The sequence below is a fragment of the Electrona antarctica genome, assembly GCF_951216825.1.
Source record: "Electrona antarctica genome assembly, chromosome: 14".
Taxonomy (NCBI): domain Eukaryota; kingdom Metazoa; phylum Chordata; class Actinopteri; order Myctophiformes; family Myctophidae; genus Electrona; species Electrona antarctica.
The window spans coordinates 1,627,323-1,652,951 of record NC_136795.1 but is presented as its reverse complement, the minus strand read 5'-3'; the positions used below and the strand labels follow the sequence as shown (position 1 = coordinate 1,652,951).

General features: G+C 43.3%; 2 protein-coding genes across 2 annotated transcripts in view; both read right to left on the bottom strand.

Moving 5' to 3' along the window:
• Positions 1-24,800, bottom strand: part of LOC306936380 (E3 ubiquitin-protein ligase TRIM35-like) — a 191,115-nt gene extending 166,315 nt beyond the window's left edge. Inside the window, exon 1 of the mRNA XM_079519872.1 lies at positions 24,719-24,800. The gene's annotated coding sequence lies outside the window, so the exon portion shown is untranslated. The remainder of the gene's footprint in view (positions 1-24,718) is intronic.
• On the bottom strand, positions 15,700-17,133 carry LOC306936277 (zinc-binding protein A33-like; the record flags this gene model as incomplete). Its single annotated transcript, XM_079519766.1, has 1 exon — positions 15,700-17,133. The coding sequence occupies one exon, from the start codon at positions 17,131-17,133 to the stop codon at positions 15,700-15,702; it is 1,434 nt and encodes a 477-aa protein (XP_079375892.1).
• Positions 24,801-25,629: the final 829 nt, after the last annotated feature.

Here is a 25,629-nt window from a genome sequence, read left to right as displayed (position 1 = left end):
GGCCCTGCTCATAGAACATTTCATCGTAGTGGTTCAATGCCTTGTTCAAGGGCACTTCAGCGGTGGTAATTTTAACGTGTCGGACCGCTGATTCGAACTGGCGACCTGCCGGTATCAAGACGCAATCCGTTCGGCCACCGCAGCCAATAAATCTGATTCTGATTATGACATGTCATTTTGTTCAGCAAAGGTGCAATGAGCGTAAATTGAAAAGGGCCAAGCATTATAGGTTATCAACCTAAGCCAAGATCTGCTGCAATGGTGTCCAAGCAGATCTTAAGGGTTAGTTCAGATCTTTGGAAGAAATACTTGCCATTAATACAGTGGTTGGTTGCAAAGGTATTAACCCTAGAACACTAAACATAACTTTTTTCACACCATCACTAAACTCGGGTAAATTGTTAAATGTTAAATATAATAATATTCCATAAAAAAATCCCATTTCATTGGCAATGGAAAATATTGAGACGTGTGAGGGCAAAAGCTGTATATAGGACATAGGAGGGGCTAGCGCCCTATAATAATTAAATATTATTATAATGATTAGAGCGGTGCCAATTGGGCACTGGCCTACTTGGAACGATGCAAGTTGGAAATACATGCACCACCCAGTTATGTGGAGTTCTTTGTCAGGCATGCCCAAATATGGAGTCTATGCAGATGTCAAAACACATTGATCAGAACAGGACAGCAGGCCAGCTCCATATGAGAACTAAAAAACATCGCTAGGATGCAACTGGGACGTATCCTCAGTGATGTATGGTTTGATGTATGCTTCCTCCTCACGGCGAACACAGGCTGCGGCGCTAACCCAAACTGCTTACCCGGGTGCCGTCTACATACCGGCTGCCAACCATCTCCCGGGTGGTCACCAGACTATTCCCGGTTGTCACATAGTCTATTCCTATGAGTCACTATAAATAGAACAACTAAGAACTAAAAAACATCGCTAGGATGCACCTGGTATACTTATCCTCAGTGATGTATCCCAAGGTCATCAGGGTTTCGGGCCTTCCAACATCATACCCCTCGCTCGGGTGACCCAGCCGGGGTGAGCAAGTTCTGATTTACGTCCCAGTAGCTATACCTCGATCAGTCCCATTAGGGAAAAACCAGGTACACACAATCCGCTGCTCCAGAACAGATTTACTTTAACATCATCATCAGTTGGCAAAAAATCATTCATGTTCAAAGCTCCTTGTGACTGGAACAATCTACCTGTCCATATACGTTCAATAACATCTTTTCATTTGTTTAAAACTATGCTGTCCTCTCATCTTGAGACTACCTGTTCATGTTTTCACTAATCATCACTGTAATAGATCCATGATGCAATGATCCATGTGTTATGTCTACGTTATGTCCATGTTATGTGAAATGTTGTTTTGTTTTTGTTTTTTGTTTTTCCTGTTTGTTTATTTATGAATTGTATTGTTTTGTCTTGTTTTGTTTTTGTCTGGTTGAATTGTCTGTAAAAAGTGTCTTTATGTATGAAGTGTACTTTGTGAATCGCGGACCCCCTTGAAAACGAGATGGTTCATCTCAAGGGATTGTTCCTAATAAAGAAATTTCAGACAGAACTACTCTGCCGGTACTGGGCGGGCCATCTGGCGGGTACCGGGCGGGCCATCCGGCGCGTGGAGGGACTAGGCACTGTGGGTTGACTCCTGGCCGGGCACCTCCTACGCCTCACCAGGTCCTCTCTTGTTCTCAGCAGGTGCGGCCAGGACCTGTGCGTTGTACCAGTTTCCCAGCACCAGACACTTAATTCGGGAGTGGTGGATTCCGCAGGCTTCACCGGCAAGGTAACAGTGGTGCCGCAGGCTCCACTTGCGGCTTGAATGGTCCTCCTAAAGGCCTCACGTGGGTTTTTTGGGCGTTTTTGGCTGATCAGGTTTTGTGCTGGTTCTGGACAACCGGCTATCATTCAGAAACGTACTTTTTTTGTACTTTCTTTAGATACCTCTATAACATTACACAGTGTACAGTACAGTGCACAGTGGGGGGCGTGACAATTAAAATAACTCTTCGTTTCTAACCCCCCTCCCCCCGCCCCACTTGTCTGATCATGTGACTAATACCTGCTTCTCATCCCTGCAGTGTGGAGATTCATGCCCCACCCGGCTATGCAATACCCGTTGTACCCATCTGTGTCCCTTTTATGCCCATATACGGAGAGTTCTGTATCGGTCTCTCTGTGTCCCTTAATTCTTATATATGGAGTTCTGTTTCAGGCATGCCCACATATGATGTCTTGTGATGCCAGAACAGGCCAGCTACATATATGGAGATATAGTGGTGATCAGCTCCAGAGCCTGGGCAGAGGCTTTTGTCAGGGATCCGAAGTCCCAATAGTCCGAACATGCATTAAGGTTGGCGAACATGCATTAAGGTTGGCGAACATGCATTAAGGTTGGCGAATGTACTGTATGGCAATGGTCCTCAAACCTTTTAGACTCAGGTCGCCCCTTTAAAGAACAGCACATTGTTAATTTACAGAATCTAATGTCATAGTATGGTACATAGATATGCAAATCTTTCCTCCCTCAGATACAGTAGGCGTATCTATTTCACAGAGGAAAACAACTTGGAGATAATATCAGTTTCCATTTTAGGACAGACTGAAAATAACTTACTTGACGTTTAACCACTTGAACCCCAGGATATCCCTATTCTGGTTCACCAAAAATAGCCGATCTACAAGCTCACAATGCATTGTAACGCGTTGTGAGTTGTGAGCTTGTAAATTGGCTATTTTAGCTGAAGACAGTTGGCGTACCCCAAAATCAGGGGTTCTCACAACTTCTCAACGTTTTTGGCTGGGGACCCCCGGAAAGGCTTTCCCCTCTTTCCCCTCCCCTGCCCCCCTCCCCACCCCCTCAATACAAATTGACTGCTACAATACCCTAAACAATACAGAAAATACATCATAAATAAATACTGAAACCAGATCAAATCATTAAGGAAGGTTTATGCATGTGTGGTGCTATGTAAACTCTTCATTTACATTTTCCAGCCATTCAGTTGCAAAAATAAATAAATAAATAATAATAATAATAATAATCAATAATTTGAGAAACCCTGCCCTATGATGACGCATCAACGTTCAGTTACTGGGAAGTCGGAGGTGAAGCAATTCCACAGAAAAGGGATTAGATTGCCAAGAAGATTGCCACTTTGTGATGCAAGTATGACATTTGGCACACCGCTCTGAAGGAGCCCGCCTACTTCTGATCCAGAACTATAACCCATCGCAGGTAGGTATGGACCTGGATCGGACTCAACGACCTCTACTTCTGATCCAGAACTATAACCCATCGCAGGTAGGTATGGACCTGGATTGGACTCGGGGGCAGCGGTCTTGTTATCGGAAGGTCGCCAGTTCGAATCCCCGGACCGGCACGTTAAAATTACCACCGCTGAAGTGCCCTTGAGCAAGGCATTGAACCCCTACCATGAAATGTTCTATGAGCAGGGTCTGGCTGTAAACAAGCATCTCGAGCTTAGTCCACTTCCCTGGGTAAACAAAGAACTTTGCTTTGCTTTGCTTACTCCGACGCGAACTACATCACGTGGTATAGTGGCGAGCCGAATGGTCACTTTCTTACAGGTCGTAAGTGAACGATGTGTGTTTACGAACTATATGGACGTCTAGGTCAATGGGCTGACTGTGGATGTAATAATGCAATACCTTCTGTGTGTGTACTGTACACTAGAGCCCTGCACGGGCCTAAAATATAGGCCCTGGCCCGGCCCGGGCCCGTGGAGTTAAGGCCCGGCCCGGCCCTAAGCCCGTTGGTAAAGTACAGAAACGGCCCGGCCCGAAGCCCGACATATTTTTATTTATTATTTCTAGTATGCGTGCCGCCGCGGTCGCTGTATTGGTGCACAGATGCAGCAGCAGCAGCCACTCTTACAGCTGCACTATCTGGCGCTCTGATAAACCCACATTAAGAACAATTGATTGATTGATTGATTGAAGAATTTATTAACAGTTTGCAGAATTACAGTACATTTCAAGCACAAACTCAATACAAAGGCTGTTAACTGTGAGTGGACGACCCAATTAAGCATTACACTTGTTTCCAATAGGGTCCACCATGTTCAAATCATCAAAACATTTAGAGACGTACAAATAGACACTTCTATAGACAGAACAGGAATTCATCATAGAAGTCAATAACACCACACATCACACTAAAAAGTAGCCTACTTAATTATAGTTTTATACAGTTACTGCTGCACGTGCACTGTCAATCAGTGCAACGCGTTGTGAGCTTGTAGATCGGCTATCGCGGACTCACGCTGCATTATAAAACCCAGACCCACAATAATAAGAACACTTACGTTATGTATCTGCAGTTTCTGCACTGTACAAATCCAACTTTGATTAGTGTGGTAATAATGCTCCCGCCGTATTTAAATTGTTTTTATTGCGGACTGCAGAGGAGACCTACTCGGATAGCTAGGCGGGAAATTGATGTGATAGTTCAGTTGGTGATGAAAGCATGAAATTCGGCACAGATGACCTTCATATGACCCTAATTGATAATCAACCTCGGGCCACGCGGAATTCCACCATTTTTCAAGATGGCCGCCAGTTTGCAATTGGACCTATACGTTTTGGACTATATCACTTTGCTAGGGCTGTAAATCTTTGATTTCACCATCATTTTGATATAAGAGAAGATCAAAATAACTTTAGGTTTCAATATGGCGGCATGTTTTCCAATATGGCTGCCAATAAACTGCATAAATGTACATCTGCTCATGGTTAATGCACAGTTGGTGATAGAAACATGACATGGCACAGATCACCTTCATGACACCCTAATTCATAATCAACCTTGGGCCATGCAGAATTCCTAAATTTGTCAAGATGGCCGCCAGTTTTAAAAATGGCTGCAACTGGACCTATATTTTGGACTATAGCACTTTGCTGAGGCTGAATCTTTGATTTCCACCTAAGGGAATATGTCCTGGAGGTATTTCTTCCAAGTAAGATACAAAATAAAATTAAGTTCCAATATGGTGGCATGTTTTCCAATATGGCTGCCGATAAATTGCATAACTGTACATCTGCTCATGGTTAATCCACAGTTGGTGATACAAGTATGACATTTGGCACAGATTACCTTTATACCACCCTAATTGGTAATCAACCTCGGGCCACGCATAATTCCTCCATTTTACAAGATGGTCGCCAGTTTTTGCCAGTTGAAATGGCTTCAACTTGGCCTACGTTTTTGACTATATCCTTTTGCAGGGGCTGTATTTTTTAATTTCCCCCTCATTTTGATATAAGAGAACATGTTCTGGAGGCATTTCTACCAAGTAAGATCAGAAATAACATTAGGTTCCAATATGGCGTCATGTTTTCCAATATTGCTGCCGATAAATGATTATGGTTAATCCACATGATTTTATAACATGAGCTCCAACACCACATGTGCTTAAATAATAATTGTATTAATAATTACCATACACAGAATCCATTTAGGTTTTCAATGACCTACGTTCAAATAGCGTGGCATATTTTGAAATATGGTCACCATCACCATACACAAACTTAGATCCTATAAAGCTTGGTGAAGGTTTTTGGCACATCTTTGCAGCTTGGTATGCAGTTATGGCTTTGTGCAGATTCTTAGTTTTGTCTGTCTTGTTACAGGTCATTCAAAAGCTACCAAATCACTTTAAATGTGGCGCAAATGGGCAGATGTTACTTTTAAGGCTGCTGCGAGTGAATTTAGCCGAAGATACTTTACACTTCTCTTCTGATAATAACTTCCTTTTTCTTTCCAATGTTGATGTTTTTAACTTCTGTTACCATGAGTATGGTATATGGTATGTAGCTTTGTTCAAGTGTCAACTGAATTCCATCATCAAGTTGCCTGGGGTCAAAAATAATTGGCATGCAATTAATTTTGCTACTACGCGATTTGCTACACAAGTCTCATATAGCTTAAGCGGCATTTCAGAGTATGTGGTCAGACTCCCATTGGCTTTAATAGGTGCAGTCAATCATGACTAGGTCACTAAAATAAAATGAGCTGTTGTATGCCAGGTTTCCACCTGGCAAAAAATACACTACATAATTATGGGATACAACTGGGCTGGGCTCAGTAACATCACTATCCTACCCCCAGTCCGATCATTCATCCAATGCTATGTAATTCCTATATGATCTGTACACCTTCCGAAAGACTAAAGCCCTGTCTTCCTTGGCTCGGCTCTCCCGCGCTGGCACATCATGTCAATTCAGGTGCGGCTGTTTAACTTTAATTTGGGGCAAGCTAAACAGCATTTAGGAAACTAGAAAATGTATTAGCATTGAACCCCATGCTGAGTATCACAGCTATAGTGTCAACCAGTGTACCCTGGTACTGCAATAACACAATAAAAACTTGTCAATTGGGCTTTTGGGCTTTTGAAAACCTGTCGGGCATCTTCCCAAATTGAGGAATTCTGCATGGCACGAGGTTGATTACCAATTAGGGTGGTATAAAGGTGATCTGTGCCATATTTCATGCTTGTATCCGGTCTGTGTATTATCCATAAGCAGATGTACATTCATGCAATTTATCGGCAGCCATATTGGAAAACATGTCACCATATTGGAAGGTTATTTCTGATCTTACTTTGTAGAAATACCCCCAGAACATATTCTCTTATATCAAAATGAGGGGGAAATAAAAACAAATTACAGTCTCAGCAAAAGGATATAGTCCAAAACATAGGCCCAGTTGAAGCCATTTCAACTGGTGAAACCTGGTGGCCATCTTGAAAAATTGAGGAATTATGCATGGCCCGAGGTTGATTACCAATTAGGGTGGTATAAAGGTCTGTGCCAAATGTCATGCTTGTATCACCAACTGTGGATTAACCATGAGCCATGAATCATGAGTAGTACAGTTATGCAATTTATCGGCAGCCATATTGGAAAACATGCCACCATATTGGAACTTAATGTAATTTTGTTATCTTACCTGGTAGAAATACCTCCAGAACATGAGGTTGATTATGAATTAGGGTGTCATAAAGGTGATCTGTGTCAGTTTGTATCACCAACTGTGCATTAACCATGAGCAGATGTACATTTATACAGTTTATTGGCAGCCATATTGGAAAACATGCCGCCATATTGGAACCTAATGTTACTTTTTATATCGTACTTGGTATAAATACCTCCAGAACATATTCTCTTATATAAAATTGAGGGGAAATAAAATATTTACAGCCCCAGCAAAGTCATATAGTCCAAAAACGTATGTACAGTTGCAGCCATTTTTAAAACTGGCGGGCCACCTTGAAAAAATTGGAATTCTGCGTGGCCCGAGGTTGATTATCGATTAGGGTCATATGAAGGTCATCTGTGCCAAATTTCATGCTTTCATCACCAACTGAACTATCATGTATTGAAAACAGCTATTTCCCGCCTAGCTAGGAGTCGGTGTGTGTGTTTGTGTGTGTGCTGTGCGAGTGCGTGTGTGCGCGCACACAGCTGCGCTGCATAATATTTAGGAGAGAGAGAGAGTTTAGACGCGGAGCGAGAGAGAGAATGTAAAACGTTGTTTCAAAGTCTTTATAGTTTTTACCAGATTTGAGTGTGCTTGTGTGTGTGTGTGTGGGTGGGGGGGTTATTGTCACGTCACTATGGAGCAGACAGCAGCATGCTGACGCGCTGCTGAAGCAAGTCCAGTCTGGGTGAAATTCACATCGGAAAATTAATATAACGGCGCGTGAGCCCGCCCGGCCCACGGCCCGTTGGTCAGGGACAGAGACGGCCAGGGCCCGGCCCGTTTTGGCGGGCCGGGCCCTGGCCCCGTCGGGTCCCGACGGGCTTGCAGGTCTCTACTGTACACCCACTACGCCGTACATCTTGTTGAGTGGAATGTGTGATTCAACTCTCACTGAAATTGTCCACAATAAAAGAGCATGTAATAAATATAATCCATGTGTTTACTGGTGCCATCATTTCAGAGTGTCTCCATTGACACACACACACACACACACACAATGAGTCATAGAAGAACCATTTAACCCATAATAATCATATTTTTGAACTGGGGAGTGGGGACCCTGCATGCAGTTCTGACAAGCACTTGGAATCCTAGTCATTACATTTAGTTTGACTCGGTTCCACAGATAACAAGTTGTGAAAATAACTCTTCTACAAGAACAATTCTATTACCTAGTGCCATGAGGCCCAGCAAGCACAGGAGTTGAGGACTCAGCAGCATGTCAGCCTGAGGTGGTCTCTGTGTCCGTGGAGACTGGTGGTCGGGGTCTTCTAGAAGGGTGTGTGTCCGTGGAGATTGGTGGTCGGGGTCTTCTAGAAGGGTGTGTGTCTGTGGAGATTGGTGGTCGGGGTCTTCTAGAAGGGTGTGTGTCCGTGGAGATCGGGTCGGGGTCTTCTAGAAGGGTGTGTGTCCGTGGAGATTGGTGGTCGGGGTCTTCTAGAAGGGTGTGTGTCTGTGGAGATTGGTGGTCGGGGTCTTCTAGAAGGGTGTGTGTCCGTGGAGATTGGTGGTCGGGGTCTTCTAGAAGGGTGTGTGTCCGTGGAGATTGGTGGTCGGGGTCTTCTAGAAGGGTGTGTGTCCGTGGAGATTGGTGGTCGGGGTCTTCTAGAAGGGTGTGTGTCCGTGGAGATTGGTGGTCGGGGTCTTCTAGAAGGGTGTGTGTCCGTGGAGATCGGGTCGGGGGTCTTCTAGAAGGGTGTGTGTCCGTGGAGATTGGGTCGGGGGTCTCCTTGAAGGGTGCTGTGTTGCTGTCTGGGTCTGACTTTTTATGTGCTCCAAACGAGGGTGTTTTCACCGCTGGCATCATTTGATTGGTCGTAACACATTAGCAGGTGTGTAGTTCACACACAGTCCATGATGTCAGGAGAAAACCTCATATGTCCAAAACTGTTGCTTTTCACCATTAAGATTCTAATTCAGCAAAAATAGCAGATCTGCAATGTGACGCAGTTTGAGGTTGTATATCTGCTATGGTTTCTGCTATCGGTCATCTTGTGTGACCGTTAAAATATGATCAAGTAGAGTCTTAATTTATGGGAAAATAAATAAATAAAAAACATATGGAGATATGAGGATTCTGCCCAACAGCAACGGGCAGAATCCTCGTTTGACCCACCTTTACACACACACACACACACACACACACACACACACACACACACACACACACACACACACACACACACACACACACACACACACACACACACACACACACACACACACACACACACACACACACACACACACACAGAGAGAGAGAGAGCGGAGGGTGGGGGTGATATGATGCAATAGTCTTCAACTGGAGTTTACTGTATTCATGTCACATGTAATACATTATTAAAAATTGCTCCAGTAAATCTTCATTGTACCCGGATGTTATGCGGGAACTCCTAGTGTGAGTGGCAAAAAACTACTTTCTGGCCTTGACAGCCATACATCCACACAGAAAAGTCCTATTGCATTAAATTAGACAACGTTAAACTCACTTTGCCACTCATTTTATGCATGAACATACCCTCTATAACTGCATTGTCTGGCTATTGCACAGTTCACACTCACAGAATGACCTCTGTGAGAGAGAGAGAGAGAGAGAGAGAGAGAGAGAGAGAGAGAGAGAGAGAGAGAGAGAGAGAGAGAGAGGGGGGGGGGGGGAGAGGGGGGGGGTAGTTGTACAGCAACCTTATGATACCATTATCTAAAACAGGGGTTTTCAACTGATTTTGACCCAGGGACCACCATCCTGACTAAAAGCAACCTGGGGACCACCATCCTGACTAAAAGCAACATGGGGACCACCATCCTGACTAAAAGCATCCTGGGGACCACCATCCTGACTAAAAGCAACATGGGGACCACCATCCTGACTAAAAGCATCCTGGGGACCACCATCCTGACTAAAAGCAACATGGGGACCACCACCCTGACTAAAAGCAACCTGGGGACCACCATCCTGACTAAAAGCAACCTGGGGACCACCATCCTGACTAAAATCAACCTGGGGACCACCATCCTGACTAAAAGCAACCTGGGGACCACCACCCTGACTAAAAGCAACCTGGGGACCACCATCCTGACTAAAAGCAACCTGGGGACCACCATCCTGACTAAAAGCAACCTGGGGACCACCACCCTGACTAAAAGCAACCTGAGGACCACCATCCTGACTAAAAGCAACCTGGGGACCACCATCCTGACTAAAAGCAACCTGGGGACCACCATCCTGACTAAAATCAACCTGGGGACCACCATCCTGACTAAAAGCAACCTGGGGACCACCATCCTGACTAAAAGCAACCTGGGGACCACCATCCTGACTAAAAGCAACATGGGGACCACCATCCTGACTAAAAGCATCCTGGGGACCACCATCCTGACTAAAAGCAACATGGGGACCACCATCCTGACTAAAAGCATCCTGGGGACCACCATCCTGACTAAAAGCAACATGGGGACCACCACCCTGACTAAAAGCAACCTGGGGACCACCATCCTGACTAAAAGCAACCTGGGGACCACCATCCTGACTAAAAGCAACCTGGGGACCACCATCCTGACTAAAAGCAACCTGGGGACCACCATCCTGACTAAAAGCAACCTGGGGACCACCATCCTGACTAAAAGCAACCTGGGGACCACCATCCTGACTAAAAGCAACCTGGGGACCACCACCCTGACTAAAAGCAACCTGAGGACCACCATCCTGACTAAAAGCAACCTGGGGACCACCATCCTGACTAAAAGCAACCTGGGGACCACCATCCTGACTAAAAGCAACCTGGGGACCACCATCCTGACTAAAAGCAACCTGAGGACCACCATCCTGACTAAAAGCAACCTGGGGACCACCATCCTGACTAAAAGCAACCTGGGGACCACCATCCTGACTAAAAGCAACCTGGGGACCACCACCCTGACTAAAAGCAACCTGGGGACCACCATCCTGACTAAAAGCAACCTGGGGACCACCATCCTGACTAAAAGCAACCTGGGGACCACCACCCTGACTAAAAGCAACCTGGGGACCACCATCCTGACTAAAAGCAACCTGGGGACCACCATCCTGACTAAAAGCAACCTGGGGACCACCATCCTGACTAAAAGCAACCTGGGGACCACCACCCTGACTAAAAGCAACCTGGGGACCACCACCCTGACTAAAAGCAACCTGGGGACCACCATCCTGACTAAAAGCAACCTGGGGACCACCACCACTATTGTGTCAGCTGACCACCCGTCCCGCGAGATCCCGAAATTGCACCGCCTAACACAGCTGGGACCATTTGATTGGTCATGACAGCAGCTGTGTAGTTCACACACAGTGCCATGATGTCAGGAGAAAACCTCATATGCTATGTTTAAAACTGTTGCTTTTCACCATTAAGATTCTAATTCAGCAAAAATAGCAGATCTGCAATGTGACGTAGTTTCAGCTTGTATATCTGCTATGGTTTCCTTTATCTTGTGTGATCGTTGAAGTATGAACAAGTAGGGTGTTAATTTATGGGAAAATAAATAAATAAAAAACATATGGAGATATGAGGATTCTGCCCAACAGCAACGGGCCCACCTTTACACACACACACACACACACACACACACACACACACACACACACACACACACACACACACACACACACACACACACACACACACACACACACACACACACACACATGTTTAATGTACTTTTACTTTTATCATGTAGAGTCAGTGTAAGTCAGTGAATTGAATGAGACAATGTAGTCATTATAGAGACAGACTGTATGAGATGAATAACAGAATGTACAGTATAGTCACACAACATGGATGCTCTTTACATTTCATGGCAGTTCAAGTATTGGAAATTACTGCAGTAAATCATCATCATACCAGGAAGTTATGCAGGAATGCCTGAGTGGCAAAATAACTACTTTCTGGCATTGACAACTCATACATCCAAATAGAAAAGTCCTATCTGATTGACAGCCCATACATCCACACAGAAAAGTCCTATCTGATTGACAGCCCATACATCCACACAGAAAAGTCCTATTGCATTAAATTAAACAACGTTAAACTCACTTTGCCTCTAACTTTATGCATGAGCATACCCTCTATAACTGCATTGTCTGGCTATTGCACAGTTCACACTCACAGAATGACCTCTGTGGGGGAGAGAGAGAGAGAGATAGAGAGAGAGAGAGAGAGAGAGAGAGGGGGGGGGGGGGGAGGCCTTGACAGCTAATCCAAACAGAAAAGTTGTATCTGATAGCATTAGGACAACTTAATTTCTTTCAACCACGGTTCATGTTTGTGGTTGTTATATGGGGCATTCAAACAAGTGCCTATATATGACTTTCATTACAAAATTGTATGCCGATTTATTTTTATTAATTATTTACTATACAGTCCTACTAGAGTCTAGTGCCCTTTTGTAACTAGACCCTAGTTAATTACATCTGGCCACAAAAGAGCACAGGGTTCTACTGAATGTGAACGGTGACGACAATCTGACATAATTGAGCCGTAACACAGTATGGCATCCATCCAGTAGGCCTACTTTCTGGTCTTGACAGTCCAGAGACACACGGGGGCTACAAATGTCACGCCCCCAAATGAGACAGCGGCTCCACGGTGTACTGCAGGCCAGCCCATATAAATTCAACTGTAGTTAGCCTACTTTTAAAATGTAACGAAATTAACTGAAAACTATATTGATTTGAATAAAAATGTTTCCAAGTGTATGAAGTGTCTTTGTCAACATAATATTGTTTTCTCAATAGAGGATGTATTTCACATTTAATTTACCACTTGAGTTACCCATAATGTTAACAGAGCAGAGGGGAGACGGCAGACAGAGAACCTGACGCTTTTAAGGGACGTCACTGCCTTTACGAGGCTACGAGCGCCGACTTTGAAGAGTGGAATTCTCATTAATAAATCCCGATCCCGACTGACTTTGTTCATTCATGTCTATATTTACTTATACTTACCTACCTCGGAGCTCCGGTGGTGTGTTTTACCGTTGTCAACTTGTTGTAATTAACTTGGCTGAATAGTTGGGGTTGGGGGAGAGAGACTTCTAAAGTAGTCCAAGTTGTCCAACATTTCCCTCTAGTGGTTGTAGAAGGTAACAACAGGATTGAAACCAAAGGTTCCACATTCAGTTCTTATTATATAGTTCTGTAAGGAATCCATTAGATTCAGTTCAATTTCAGTTCATCTTTCAATTCCACATTGAACTTGTGTTCATTTAAGTTACGTTTTAGCAGGTTTAGAAAGACTTAAAATACCTTTTCAGTTAAAACACTTAAGCAGACATGTTCACATCTCCTTTTGCTTTTTGTGCATTTTTAAGAAAGATACAATATGACATGTTGACTTTGATTGATTGATTGAAGAATTTATTAACAGTTTGCAGAATTACAGTACATTTCAAGCACAAACTCAATACAAAGGCTGTTAACTGTGAGTGGACGACCCAATTAAGCATTACACTTGTTTCCAACAGGGTCCACCATGTTCAAATCATCAAAACATTTAGAGACGTACAAATAGACACTTCTATAGACAGAACAGGAATTTATCAAAAAAGAATTCATCAAAAAGGAGGTAAAAAGGGAAAAGAAATATATACAGTGAGGGGAAAAAAGGGGGGGCGGGGGGGGGGATTCAGATTTTACGGGGGCCAGTTTCGAATTGCAGCCATCCGTAGGTGCCCTTTGAGAGCGGTTTTGAAGGAGTCAAGGGATTCGCATGTCTTAATGACAGTTGGTAGGGCGTTCCACATTTTGGTGGCATAGGAGCGAAAAGAATTTAGTCCCTTGTTTGTGCCGAATCTGGGTTGTACATGGTTCGTTGCACTCCCTCTGGTGTTGTGGGTGTGGACTTCGTTAACATTAAGGAAGTATCTAGACAGGTACATGGGTATCTTGGTGGTGTATCGAATCTTGTGGACCAGACCCATTGCAAGATGCTGTACTCTGTCGTCGACCCTAAGCCATTCCAGCCTGTCGAAGTGGGCAGGGGTGAGGTGGGTTCGGGGGGCTAGATCAAGTAGGAGCCTGACCAGTTTGTTTTGGGAAGTCTGGAGCCTGGTTTTAAGGGCCTTTGAGGTGCTGTGGTACCAGGAGGTGCATGCATAGTCAAAGAAACCCTGTACAAGGGCTCCTGTTAAGGTCTTCAAGGTGTTTTTGTTGACCAGTGAGGAGATCCTGTAGAGGAATCTTGTTCTATGGTTGACTTTTTTGATTACGTTGGTGGCCATTTTATCACCGGAAAGATTAGCCTCCAGGATGGAACCTAGGTAGGTAATTTCATCTTTACGTGTGATAACATTGTCACCCACTCTAACCAAGAAGCCATTTGCCTTGCTGAGATTACTAATAGAGCCAAAGAGAATGGATTCAGTTTTTCCCAGGTGTAAAGATAGTTTGTTATCAGCGAGCCAGGTGCAGATTCTACCGAGTTCAGAGCTGAGGGCATTTTCAACCTGCAGTTTGTCCCTGTCCGAGACCAGCAGTGCTGAGTCATCTGCGAACAGGAACAAGTTGCAGTCACAGGCTGAAGTCATGTCGTTTACATATATTAGGAACAGTAGAGGCCCTAGTATGCTTCCTTGTGGAACGCCACAGCTCACTGGGAGGGGGGGGGACAGTGTTCCGTTCACTTCCACCATCTGTTCTCTCCCCTCCAGGTAGGATTGCATCCAGCTCACTGATGTGCTATCGAAACCAATTGCTTTTAGCTTGTTAACCAGTATGGAGTGGTTCACGGTGTCAAAAGCCTTTTGGAGGTCCAGCATGACCATGCCGCAGTATTTGCCAGCGTCCACCTCTTGTTTGATGTGGTCGCTCAAATAGAGGAGGCATGTGTCAGTGGAGTGGGATGTTCTGAAGCCAGACTTGTTTGTTCAGACATGCTCTCGCCATTTACAATGAGTCTAACATGGAGTTTGAAGTTGAACATAGGCTTGTGTAGGAGGCAGGTGGGTCTGATAAAACTGAATATGAAATATCTAAATATTGACTCGAGCATCTTAGAAACTGCCTGGGGTGCACATGGAGGATGGGGGGGCAGGGTGGGTCTCCAAATGATTGTGGGGGTCCCCAGATGACTAGCTTAATAATGTGCAACATTGTTTTCTCACTCAAGTAGTAAACAAACCAACAAAGTGCAAACAGGCCAGGGTATATCTTCACATTTAAGGACTTCTTAAATACCTCTACAATGAAAATGAAATAAAATAATAAGACCATTACTAGGCTAGGTCAAAAGTACCCAACAAACTATACTATAAAATATGGTCAAATTGTCACATATTACCTAAGAAAGAGGCAAACACACAGTAAAAAACAATATATTCAACATGCCTTTTATTAATATGCACTCACAGTATATACTGTACTGTGAAACACCACAGTGGCAACAACCATGATACATGAATGACAATAAACACCCTGCGTGATGTCATGTGGCAGCCAAGTCTATGGACTTTCTAACACTTTAAACAAACACAAAGTACATTTGGTTCCATTTGTACTCTCATAGTTATGGTGGTTCTTGAAATTAAACCGTTTTGAGAACCACTAGTTGCTTACAAAAAATGCTTCTGGAAACGGTTCCAAGCTCCCATTTATACATGAGATACACATAGATTATTATGGTAAAATGAACAGACTTGACTGGACATCCTAACTGTTTTCCAGAGTGACACAGATCTTGGAGGGCAACATCTTCAGAGACGTGTTATGACGGAGGTTACTAAGGCACGGGAACAGTGTCTCGGTGAACGTGTGATGGAAAGTGTGCAGGTGTGTCTCGGTGTCCGGGTCGGAGAAAGACAGAGTTCCTCCGCCCCAGTCCAGCGTGACTCTGATCCTCCGGGGATTACGCTTCAGTGGGAGAACGACAGAGTCACGAGTACAACCCGAGGAGTGGACTGCGCAGAATCTAGTACTGCCCCTTTCCAGCCACCAGGATTCACCGCCCACGTTGCCTTTCCTTTGGTAGGACTCTGCTAAAACCCCCCAGTGGCCCCAGTCTCCGACCTCAACATCCCAGCTGTGAACCCCTGAGCTGAAGCCCTTTGAACCCAGGACCATGTAGAACGTGTCCAACCTCTCTTTGTTGTCGGGAAGCTGCTGCGTCTTCAAGGCGTCAAATCTCACACTGGTGAGATCATCAGACAGGATGAAATCTTCATGGGCGGTGTTGGGGTCCAAGATGACAGGGGTGTAGGACACAATATTCTTCATCTTGTCCCAGACACTGAAGGCCAGGTTGCCCAGGTGTTGGGCCTCGTCTATCAGTCGTCCTGAGAGCAGCTGGGGGTCCGGCAGGGTTACACGGACTCGTTCCATCGTCGTCTTGTACTTCCGCAGGAACGAGACGTGGTCGTCGGCTCTCAGAAGGTCCTCGGCGACTCGGATTGCGTCCGAGAGGGACGTCATGTCCTTGTTCAGCTCCTCAATCCTCTCCGTTATCTTCAGACTCTTCTGTGCCTCCTCCTGCCTCAGAGCAGAGATCCTAGCCGACTCTTCATTTATCAGGAACTGATGTAATGCCTCAAACTGTGCCTTTATCCGTGTCTCTGTGTTCTGGGCCTGAAGCTTGATGTAATCTCCTGTTTGGTTGCACGTTGTCTTCACTTTATTAAAGACCTCCAGTTTCTCCTTTAAAGACTTCAAGGATTCCTGCACGGTCTCTTTGAACCGCCCTGACGCTTCGTCTACGGACGAAAACTCGTGTCTGCCGTGTTTTTCCAAATCACACACACACATGACACACGCCAGCTGTTCGTCGTCCCGGCAGAAGAGCCTGAGCTCCTCCCCGTGCACGGCACAGAGCTCCTCCGAGCTCACCCGCGAGGCGCTTCTGCGTTTCTCCTCTAAATACTTCTCACACAGGTTCTTTAGCACCAGGTTAGTGGCCGGTGGTTTCCTGGTGGATGTCCTTGTCCTCTTCTTACAGACGGGACAGTCCTGCGTCGGTCTTTCCGTCCACCAATGCTGAAGACAGCCTTTGCAGAAACTGTGGCTGCACAACAGCACGACAGGATGATTAAAGATGTCGTGGCACACGGGACAGGTGAGCTCCTCTTCCAGACAATCCAAAGGAGACGCCATTTCTGTCTGCAGTCACACTACCCGATCTGGAAAACTGTGCCAACACCTGGAATACTAGAAAATAAACAAGAATATTATCATGAGCAAGTAGCAACAGTACTAGCAGTACTTCTAGTAGTAGTAGGCTACCAGTAGTGATTTAGGCATTTAGCAGACATTCTTAGCAACTTACAGTTACAGTAAGCAAGGACAACACAAGGCAATACATCTGAGAGCCCGACAGATGCCATATTTTTGGGTCCGATGCCGATGCCGATTTGGAGAGACCTACACCACCGATGCAGATACGATGCCGATGTTTAGTAATCAATTAAAATAATAAAAAATACATTTTAAAAACTTCTAAACTTCAAAATAAGTTTTTTTTAATTAAAGTTAATAGAATACATTTAAATAAAATGTTTTGGCACATAAGGCATTTTTTTCAAAATGAAATGCACCCCTATATATGCCCTCCTATATTCAGCTATTAGTGTAGATTTCCGTCCTACACAAAGTGTCTGAGCAAGTAGACATGTTACACCATGATGATGTACGATGATAACACGGGGGTGATTTTTGAGGGGCACTAGCCCCCCCTATACACAGGTTTAATGTCTGTCTTTAGTTCAATGTTTGTTTTGTAAACGCCATTGACAATGAAGGGAAAATGTACGTCATAATGTGCCATTTACGTCATATTGTCTCTTTAATTTTAATGGCGTTTCATGTTTGTGTTGGCACTGTTTGTTTGAACATCACCATTACATCACCTAATCAACATGAGTTAGACTTTAATATATTAGCACCCCTCACTTCACACGGTGTGATTTTTTTAGTTCTATGTAAGGGAATCTGGAGGCCCGTTTCAAGACCAAATATGAGCCCCCCCATGTATACCTACGACATAATTATTCTGTTGATACAGCCGTATTGACTATCAATAGTTTTGACTGTTCAATATTGTGCGCAGCCATTAGGGTGGTGGGGGTTGGCTGATGCCTGAAGGTCAGTCGGAGCTTGTTTCAATTGAAACTGGTGAAACATAGCAAAGGCCTCCTATGTGTAGGATATGCTTCAAATAATAGAGCAGTCATACTATTAACATTGTTTGTTGTGGCTGAAATACACAAGGATGAAATACACAGCATATCTAAATAGCAAATAATGTACAAAAGCCTTTTATATACATTCAAAGGAGGGAGTTGTGGTTTAACCTGTAAACCTTATAGAAATGGTAACCTGTTAATACTATGTTTAATTGGTTAATTATTATTATTATGTACAAAGGTACTGGTTGCGCTGCGCACCCGCTAGGGTGATATACTTCTCCAGTAAGCGGTGCAGAACCGAAAAAGTGATAGGCCTATACTTCTCCAGTACAGAGGTGCAGGACCGAGGGAGTGATATGTGCAGGATGGACTGTAGTAAACATTACAAACGGGACATCGGATTAAATAAACACTGATGTCCGAAGTCGGGCATCGGCTCGGCACCCAAAATGACCGATACATCGGTGCGACCGAGGGATCGGTCGGGCTCTAGAAATAGTCATCTAGGATCATAAGTAAACCAAGAACCTAACATCAGTCTAACAGTAGAATATCCAAATAAAGATGTATCTGTAGTACATTGAAAATATAAACGCTATAGGATGCCAGGTCAATAATGATTGACCTGGCATCTGTCTACATAACATGGTACCTAAATGACATGTTTAGCCTTTGCATAAGCTAGGGGCTAGGGCAAGTGCTACGGGCTAAGGTGTCAGCTGTAAGAAAAACAAGTCTGACTGAGAATTTCTATTTTACTATGTTAAGGGTTAGATAAACTTGGATAAACGTGAATAATAATGTAGTACCCTTGCACTAATAACTGTAATGATATCACTTACAATGTGGCATCTTACATTAAAGGGTGTAATATATTTTGTTTAAAACAACATGTTCTGTTTAAAAAGGTCAAAGCTAAAGAGTGCTGTGCCAATCTCTGCAGCTCTTTGATATACAGAAAATACATTGTCAGGTCAGAATACCAGTTTTATCCAATCAGGATGAGAGAAAAGGATTCCCTGTTAATTCAGTTCCAAGTTCACTTGTTTTTAAGTTCTATGATTGGCAATAAACACCTTGAACCTTGGATAAGCTTGGTATCCCATCCTGAAAAGATATGTTCTGTGTTCATATGTGGTCCATGACCATGCTACATGTTTATTAAAGAACTGGAGAGACAGGGAAATCACAGAGGCTGATACTGAACAAACTCTATAGAAACAATGACTGTCTATGAATACCAAACGACTCGCCCTTTACTAACTCACCCCGGCGAAATGTTTTAATGTAGTTAACAGTTCATTTAGTATTTCCCTCCCTCTCTGAAATTATCTTGTATACAGATGTATTTGATTGTATAGTAGTCGATCTCTATACTCTGTAAAATTAAGAAAGAACAACATGACACAAAGACAAGACTACTTAATTAAGTTAATTTACAAACATGATTATTATTTTTATTTTTTTTACAGCTAGGTAGAGTAGTGGGGCGAGATGGAAAAGGGGCGAGCGTACCCGTTACCCTGTCTCACCCCCCCCCCCTTGGGGCAAGTGAGGGCTGACAATTCAATCAGGTGTGATCAATCTCTTTGCTAGAGCTTGTAAACAGTGACTTTTCCATGCCATTATATTACATACTACTTAATAGACTTAGAATCTCTCTCTGCTCACCTCAAAACCGTCTGAGGATGACCTGACAGAAGAGGCAGAGACACAGGCTTGTTGCCCTCGATGCTCAGGGTCAGTATCCGGCCTGCAGGCCGCTCAGCGGCAGGATCCGACCGCTGGCCAATCAGCTCGTTGTTGTCGTACAAGACGATGATGCGCTGATAGAATGCACCTGGAGAGAGAGAGAGAGAGAGAGAGAGAGGGAGAGATTTTGTCAACAACTGAAAATGTATTTTTCATGTATTTTGTGTTTATTAACCCTTAGACAGATTACTACTGGAAAACACGTGGAGTTTTGCATTAGTCTTTTCTGCCCTGTACGTGATTTTCCGTAGTTCTCTTTTTTTATTAATACCAATATATTAATTCGGTCCGCACCTCTGTATATAGTATTGAGCATAAATATCAACTACATTTCCCAGAATTCCCGTGTCACGTGACACACGTGTATGCTTTCCTATTGGAAACTGACGCCCAGCCCCCAGTGAACAGGGGGGTTGGTTGACTCCTCCGAGGTGGGCACTGGAGGAAGAGTTTTTCAGCCAGGTTTGCAGTCGCCGCAAAAAAAACAATCTGAAAAATGATCCATCCGTGTCCAGTGGCATTCTCCAGTCCCAGACCGTTGGCCGGGCTGCAACATCCACCCTCGCGGATTACACGTGTGCAATGTTTTTTCTTCTCCCCACCGGAGTTACCACCAAGGCTGATGCCTTCGCTAAAAGGTAATTTTATTGTATTCGAAAATGCCCTAATATGACATGTCTAGTAAGACGATCCCTATATTTGGCCCGAGCCGACCTAGTGCTGATATCAGATAGATGTGGTAGAACCATATATGGATAGATCTAACTGGTTTAGTCATCGTGACATGCATAGTCGGAGAATATATAACAAGGGTCGGCACTATAGGTGATCGACGTAGCTAACAAAAACATCTGATCAAATGAATGTATTGTACTGTGTCTTTGTGGGCCGAATCGTGGCATCGTGGCATACAAATAGATGTTTGTATAATTAGTATCACGATAAAATAATATGGCGACGTTAGAATGACACCACCAATGAGTGATCGCGTGTAATGTAGCTGCCCAGCGTATATCCAGCACCATCACGTCACCACATTCCACTGGCTGTTGGCTAGTAGTAGTTGCTAACAAACACTGCACAAATGGTACTGGCTATTGGCCGGGCCACAAGCCCGGGCAATAGCCAGTACCAATGTTGCTGGATGATTGCGACGCAATGGTGCTGGATATACCCTGGGCAGCTAGCTACATTACCACCGATCACTCATTGGTGTTTCATTCTAACGTTGCCATATTATTTTATCGTGATACTACTTATACAAGCATCTATTTGTATTTGTCATGCCACGACTCGGCCCACAAAGACACTGCACAATAAAATCATTGATCGCCAGCAGCCGGGTAAAACGCCATGTAATAGTAGCGTGCACTGACTACAGCTAAAATGTTTATTTATTTTTATATATTTAGAACTGGCATCAGATGAGGAGGAGGAGGAGGAGGATGAAGAGTCAAGACTGCGATGGCGTTCTCCGACACTGAACCGGATTCATTCATTCATTCATTTCAGGGGGGGGCAGTTTTTGGGTGTTTTTTTTATTTAGCCTACTCACACATAACCTGACTCCGCCAGATGGGGCAGCAGAGAGTACACTGGGTTCCCCCCTCCTGCTCCCATCTGGGAACTCTCAGGCAGACTTGATGCCCGGCCACAAAACGGCCTGGCCAATCAGCAGCAGCTAGAAGCGAAGTTGCTCACAAAACGGCCTGGCCAATCAGCAGCAGCTAGTAGAAGCTAGAAGCTGCTGCTAGAAGTTGCTAGAAGCTGCTGCTGATTGGCCAGGCCGTTTTGTGGCCGGGCATCAAGTCTGCCTGAGAGTTCCCAGATGGGAGCAGGAGGGGGGAACACAGTGTACACTCTGCTGCCCCATATGGCGGAGTCAGGTTAACTCACACACACACACCGTCAAGGACTGGGTTTGGGGACATTTGGGAGGAGTAGCTCTGATCCATAGCTCTAAATGCGCATTTAGAGCTATGGATCAGAGCTAGGGGAGGAGTAACTGTTTTGTATGTAGGCCTATTTATTTTCTGTAATATTTATCATTTTATTATGTTAGTAGTCGTAAAAAATAAAAGACGCTTTTACAATGAGTTAGACCTGTCATGACTATTTTGTTCACTATTGTGAGGTTTATTGTATATGACTAAGCAAGTTTCAACTGTGATTTACTCTGTAACGGTAGATGGTAATAACTCAATTTCTTTTTTATAATACAGTATACATTCAAGTCTATATTTTGATACATATCATGGGCACCAAGTCATATCAAAACAATGTCCTTGGATGTGTTTTTTATCAAAACTGTGTTTCTTCATAACAGGTTTTTGAGATACATGCATGAATAGACAAGGTACTGGTAAGACTATGTAAACATGGTATATATCAAAATGTGCGTTAGAATGTCTAATTTTACCCCAAAAAAGAATTGAGTTTATATGATGTTCCAATTTCAGAGCTATGGGGACTTTTAGCTGGATAGGTCAGATTGATCATGACTGACCATGCTATTTATAGATGGCAAAATATCTACAGTGGTACATGTGAGAAACTTTTTATTTTATTTTAATTGAACTAGACAACTCACCCTTTAAAATGAGATATTGCATGGCTATGTATGCCCAGCAGAAAAAAAGTTATTTAGAAAATAAAACTTCAACCGGGCATAACTTTTTTTGGTTGTCCTAGAAACAGAAACAGTGTAAATGCAGGCTCTTTTAAATGGCTTCCAACACAAGAACTAAACATTTTATCAACTCAGTTCATTTTTTTCCTGGAAGCAGACAAGTCAAGCTTTCTCTGAAGGTCTTTCGTTGTCACACATTCACAACAGAGAATTTTCAATAAATCATTCAAAAACGCCATTCTGGCCATAGAGAAGTCTACCTACTATATAGAAATCCTTGAAACGCTCAAAGAGTTAAAGAGCTGGAGAGACAGGTAGGCCCCTGTTACTGAACAAATACCTTGTAGCAATGATTACTGTGGTGTAGGGTTAGGGTGACCCTGTGTCTGTTATATGAGGTTAGTTAGTTAAGATGAGGTTGAAAATTGGTCACTTTTACCAATTCACATTACTGGTAGTGTATTGATGATGGGCTACAGATGGACATGAAAAATACACATTGTGATGTTTCCCCCAAAGATACTTTTCTGTGTCCTTGCTTATAATAATCCAAACTTGCAACAAAACAGCCTTGTAAGGAGAGCACCATTAAAAACAGCCTTGTAAGGAGAGCACCATTATCTAATATTGCTTGCAATGCAGTGACCTTTTTTGAAGTTACATATAGGAGGAATTAAGTTTACAGTCGACCAAGGGTCTGTTTAAAGTGTTACATATAGGAGGAATTAAGTTTACAGTCGACCAAGGGTCTGTTTAAAGTGGCCCACAGCAGTAGCTCCAAGGGTCTGTTTAAAGTGGCCCACAGCAGTAGCTCCAAGGGTCTGTTTAAAGTGGCCCACAGCAGTAGCTCCAAGGGTCTGTTTAAAGTGGCCCACAGCAGTAGCTCCAAGGGCAAAAGAGATATCAGTTCTTAGATTTGCCGGTTGCTGTGGGGAAGAGGGGAAGCTGCAAATGGGACGAGAACAGTTTACTTTAAAGGAATGAAGTGTAGCGAGTCACATATGGGTATATATTAAAGATAGTTTGGTAGATTATTATTTGGTTTATGATAAGGAGGCACAATAACATTGTTGGTCTTATTCAACTGCATTGCATATTGGTCTTATTATGCAGCTGCAGGTAAACAGTGCATCTGTCCCCTGCGTACCTGTAGAGAAAAGTACACACCGCTATCTCTACACACTGTACACAGCAATGTGACGTTAATATCACATCACACGGTGTGCCGGCTGATATTAATGACATATTGTAATAGCCCGCATACAAAATTAATTTCGGCCCGGCCTTGCATGAAACAGACCGTGCAAAAGTCACACCACTGTACACCACCTCAGTCTCCCTCCTCATCACTCTCTCCCTCCCTTTCCCCCCGTTTAGGCATTTAACAGACGCTATTATAATCCAGAGTGATTTAGGGTAATCAAGAACACCACATGGTACTACATCAAACATAGAAATAGTCTCGAGTAGTTGTCTCTCTTCTAATGGAAATGTATGTCATTTATCTCTCTCTCTCTCTCTCTCAGCCAGTCTGCCTTAATGCATTTGTATGCTTCTGTTTATATTGAGGGTCGCTAACCCCTCCTATGTCCAGCTTTGAGTGTTTATGTAAACAAACATTGAAGACACAAACTTGTCTTGAAGACAAATGTTTGTGTAACACAAAAAACATTGAAGACAAAAGTGAGGACGCAAATTGTGATTGGCCAGAATGAGATGATGTATGATAAGAGCGCCCCTCACTTCACACAGGTGTGATTGATTGATTTATTAACAGTATGCAGAATAGGTACATTTCACACGAAAGCTCAATACAATATACTATTACTGTGTGTGGACGACACCATGTCATGATAAAGCATTACACTTGTTTTCAACGGGGTCCACCATTTTCAATTCAGAGGATGAATTTAAATGTTTGTGATGTTTTTAATGTGACGAGTACCGTACGAGTTTTAATAGTTTTAATAGTAGTTTAGCAGCAGCAGCACATTTACATGGAGATATAGGTTTAGTTTAGTAGCTCTAGCAGCAGCATCAGAGTATTAACCTTACTTTCTTACCTTAAACAACAGTAGGCGGTTATATTATAACTGCTGTACTTTATAAACGAAAACAAGCGCAGGTTCCACGTTACAAAATAAACAAATATTTCAATGTGTCACAAACTCACCGAACAAACTCTTTTCTCCTGGCGTGGCGTCTTGCCACACACAGCTGTGGCCTAATTAAAGGTAACTATGGTGCCATTTTCGACGGTGACCAGTGGGGGGAGACATTTAGTCAAAGATATTTTCTACTACTCCTTATATATCATGAGCTGTGTGTCAAACAGTATTTAATAGGTGTAAAAACCTAGATTTGATATGATTAAAGTGTACGTCTCTAAATGTTTTGATGATTTGAACATGGTGGACCCTATTGGAAACAAGTGTAATGCTTAATTGGGTCGTCCACTCACAGTTAACAGCCTTTGTATTGAGTTTGTGCTTGAAATGTACTGTAATTCTGCAAACTGTTAATACATTCTTCAATCAATCAATCAATCAAAACACAGAGAGATAGTTGCACTTGCAGAATATTTAGAGAAAGCATGATGGGACAAACTGACAACATTATGTGATATTTGTATGTATTTTGTGTATGTGGGTAAAATAATATTTTGTACAGTTTTCTGTTTCCAAGAGGTGAATGTGATATTGTTTATTGATGTTCTTGATGTTTTATATATTATAATCTCGTATAACTAAGGGATGAGTCTCATGACAAAGACACAAAAATAAAAATGCATAATTTAATTAACGAATACAGTATGACAGAAGGTGCAGTCGGGCCTATAGGGTAATTTTCAAATATTATGTCCCCGTTTGAAAACAGTTCAGACACCACTGCTGCTCTGATACTATCACCTTTTTCATTGTGATAAATAATTAACTTAAAGTATAATTTGTCCATCATAAATAATAGAGTTTAATATATAATGTTCTTCTCAATGGAGACATAGATATAGACCAGGGGTTTCCCAAACGGTGGGTCGGGACCCATTTTAGGGTCGTGGCTCCATGCATTTTAATGGATCGGGAG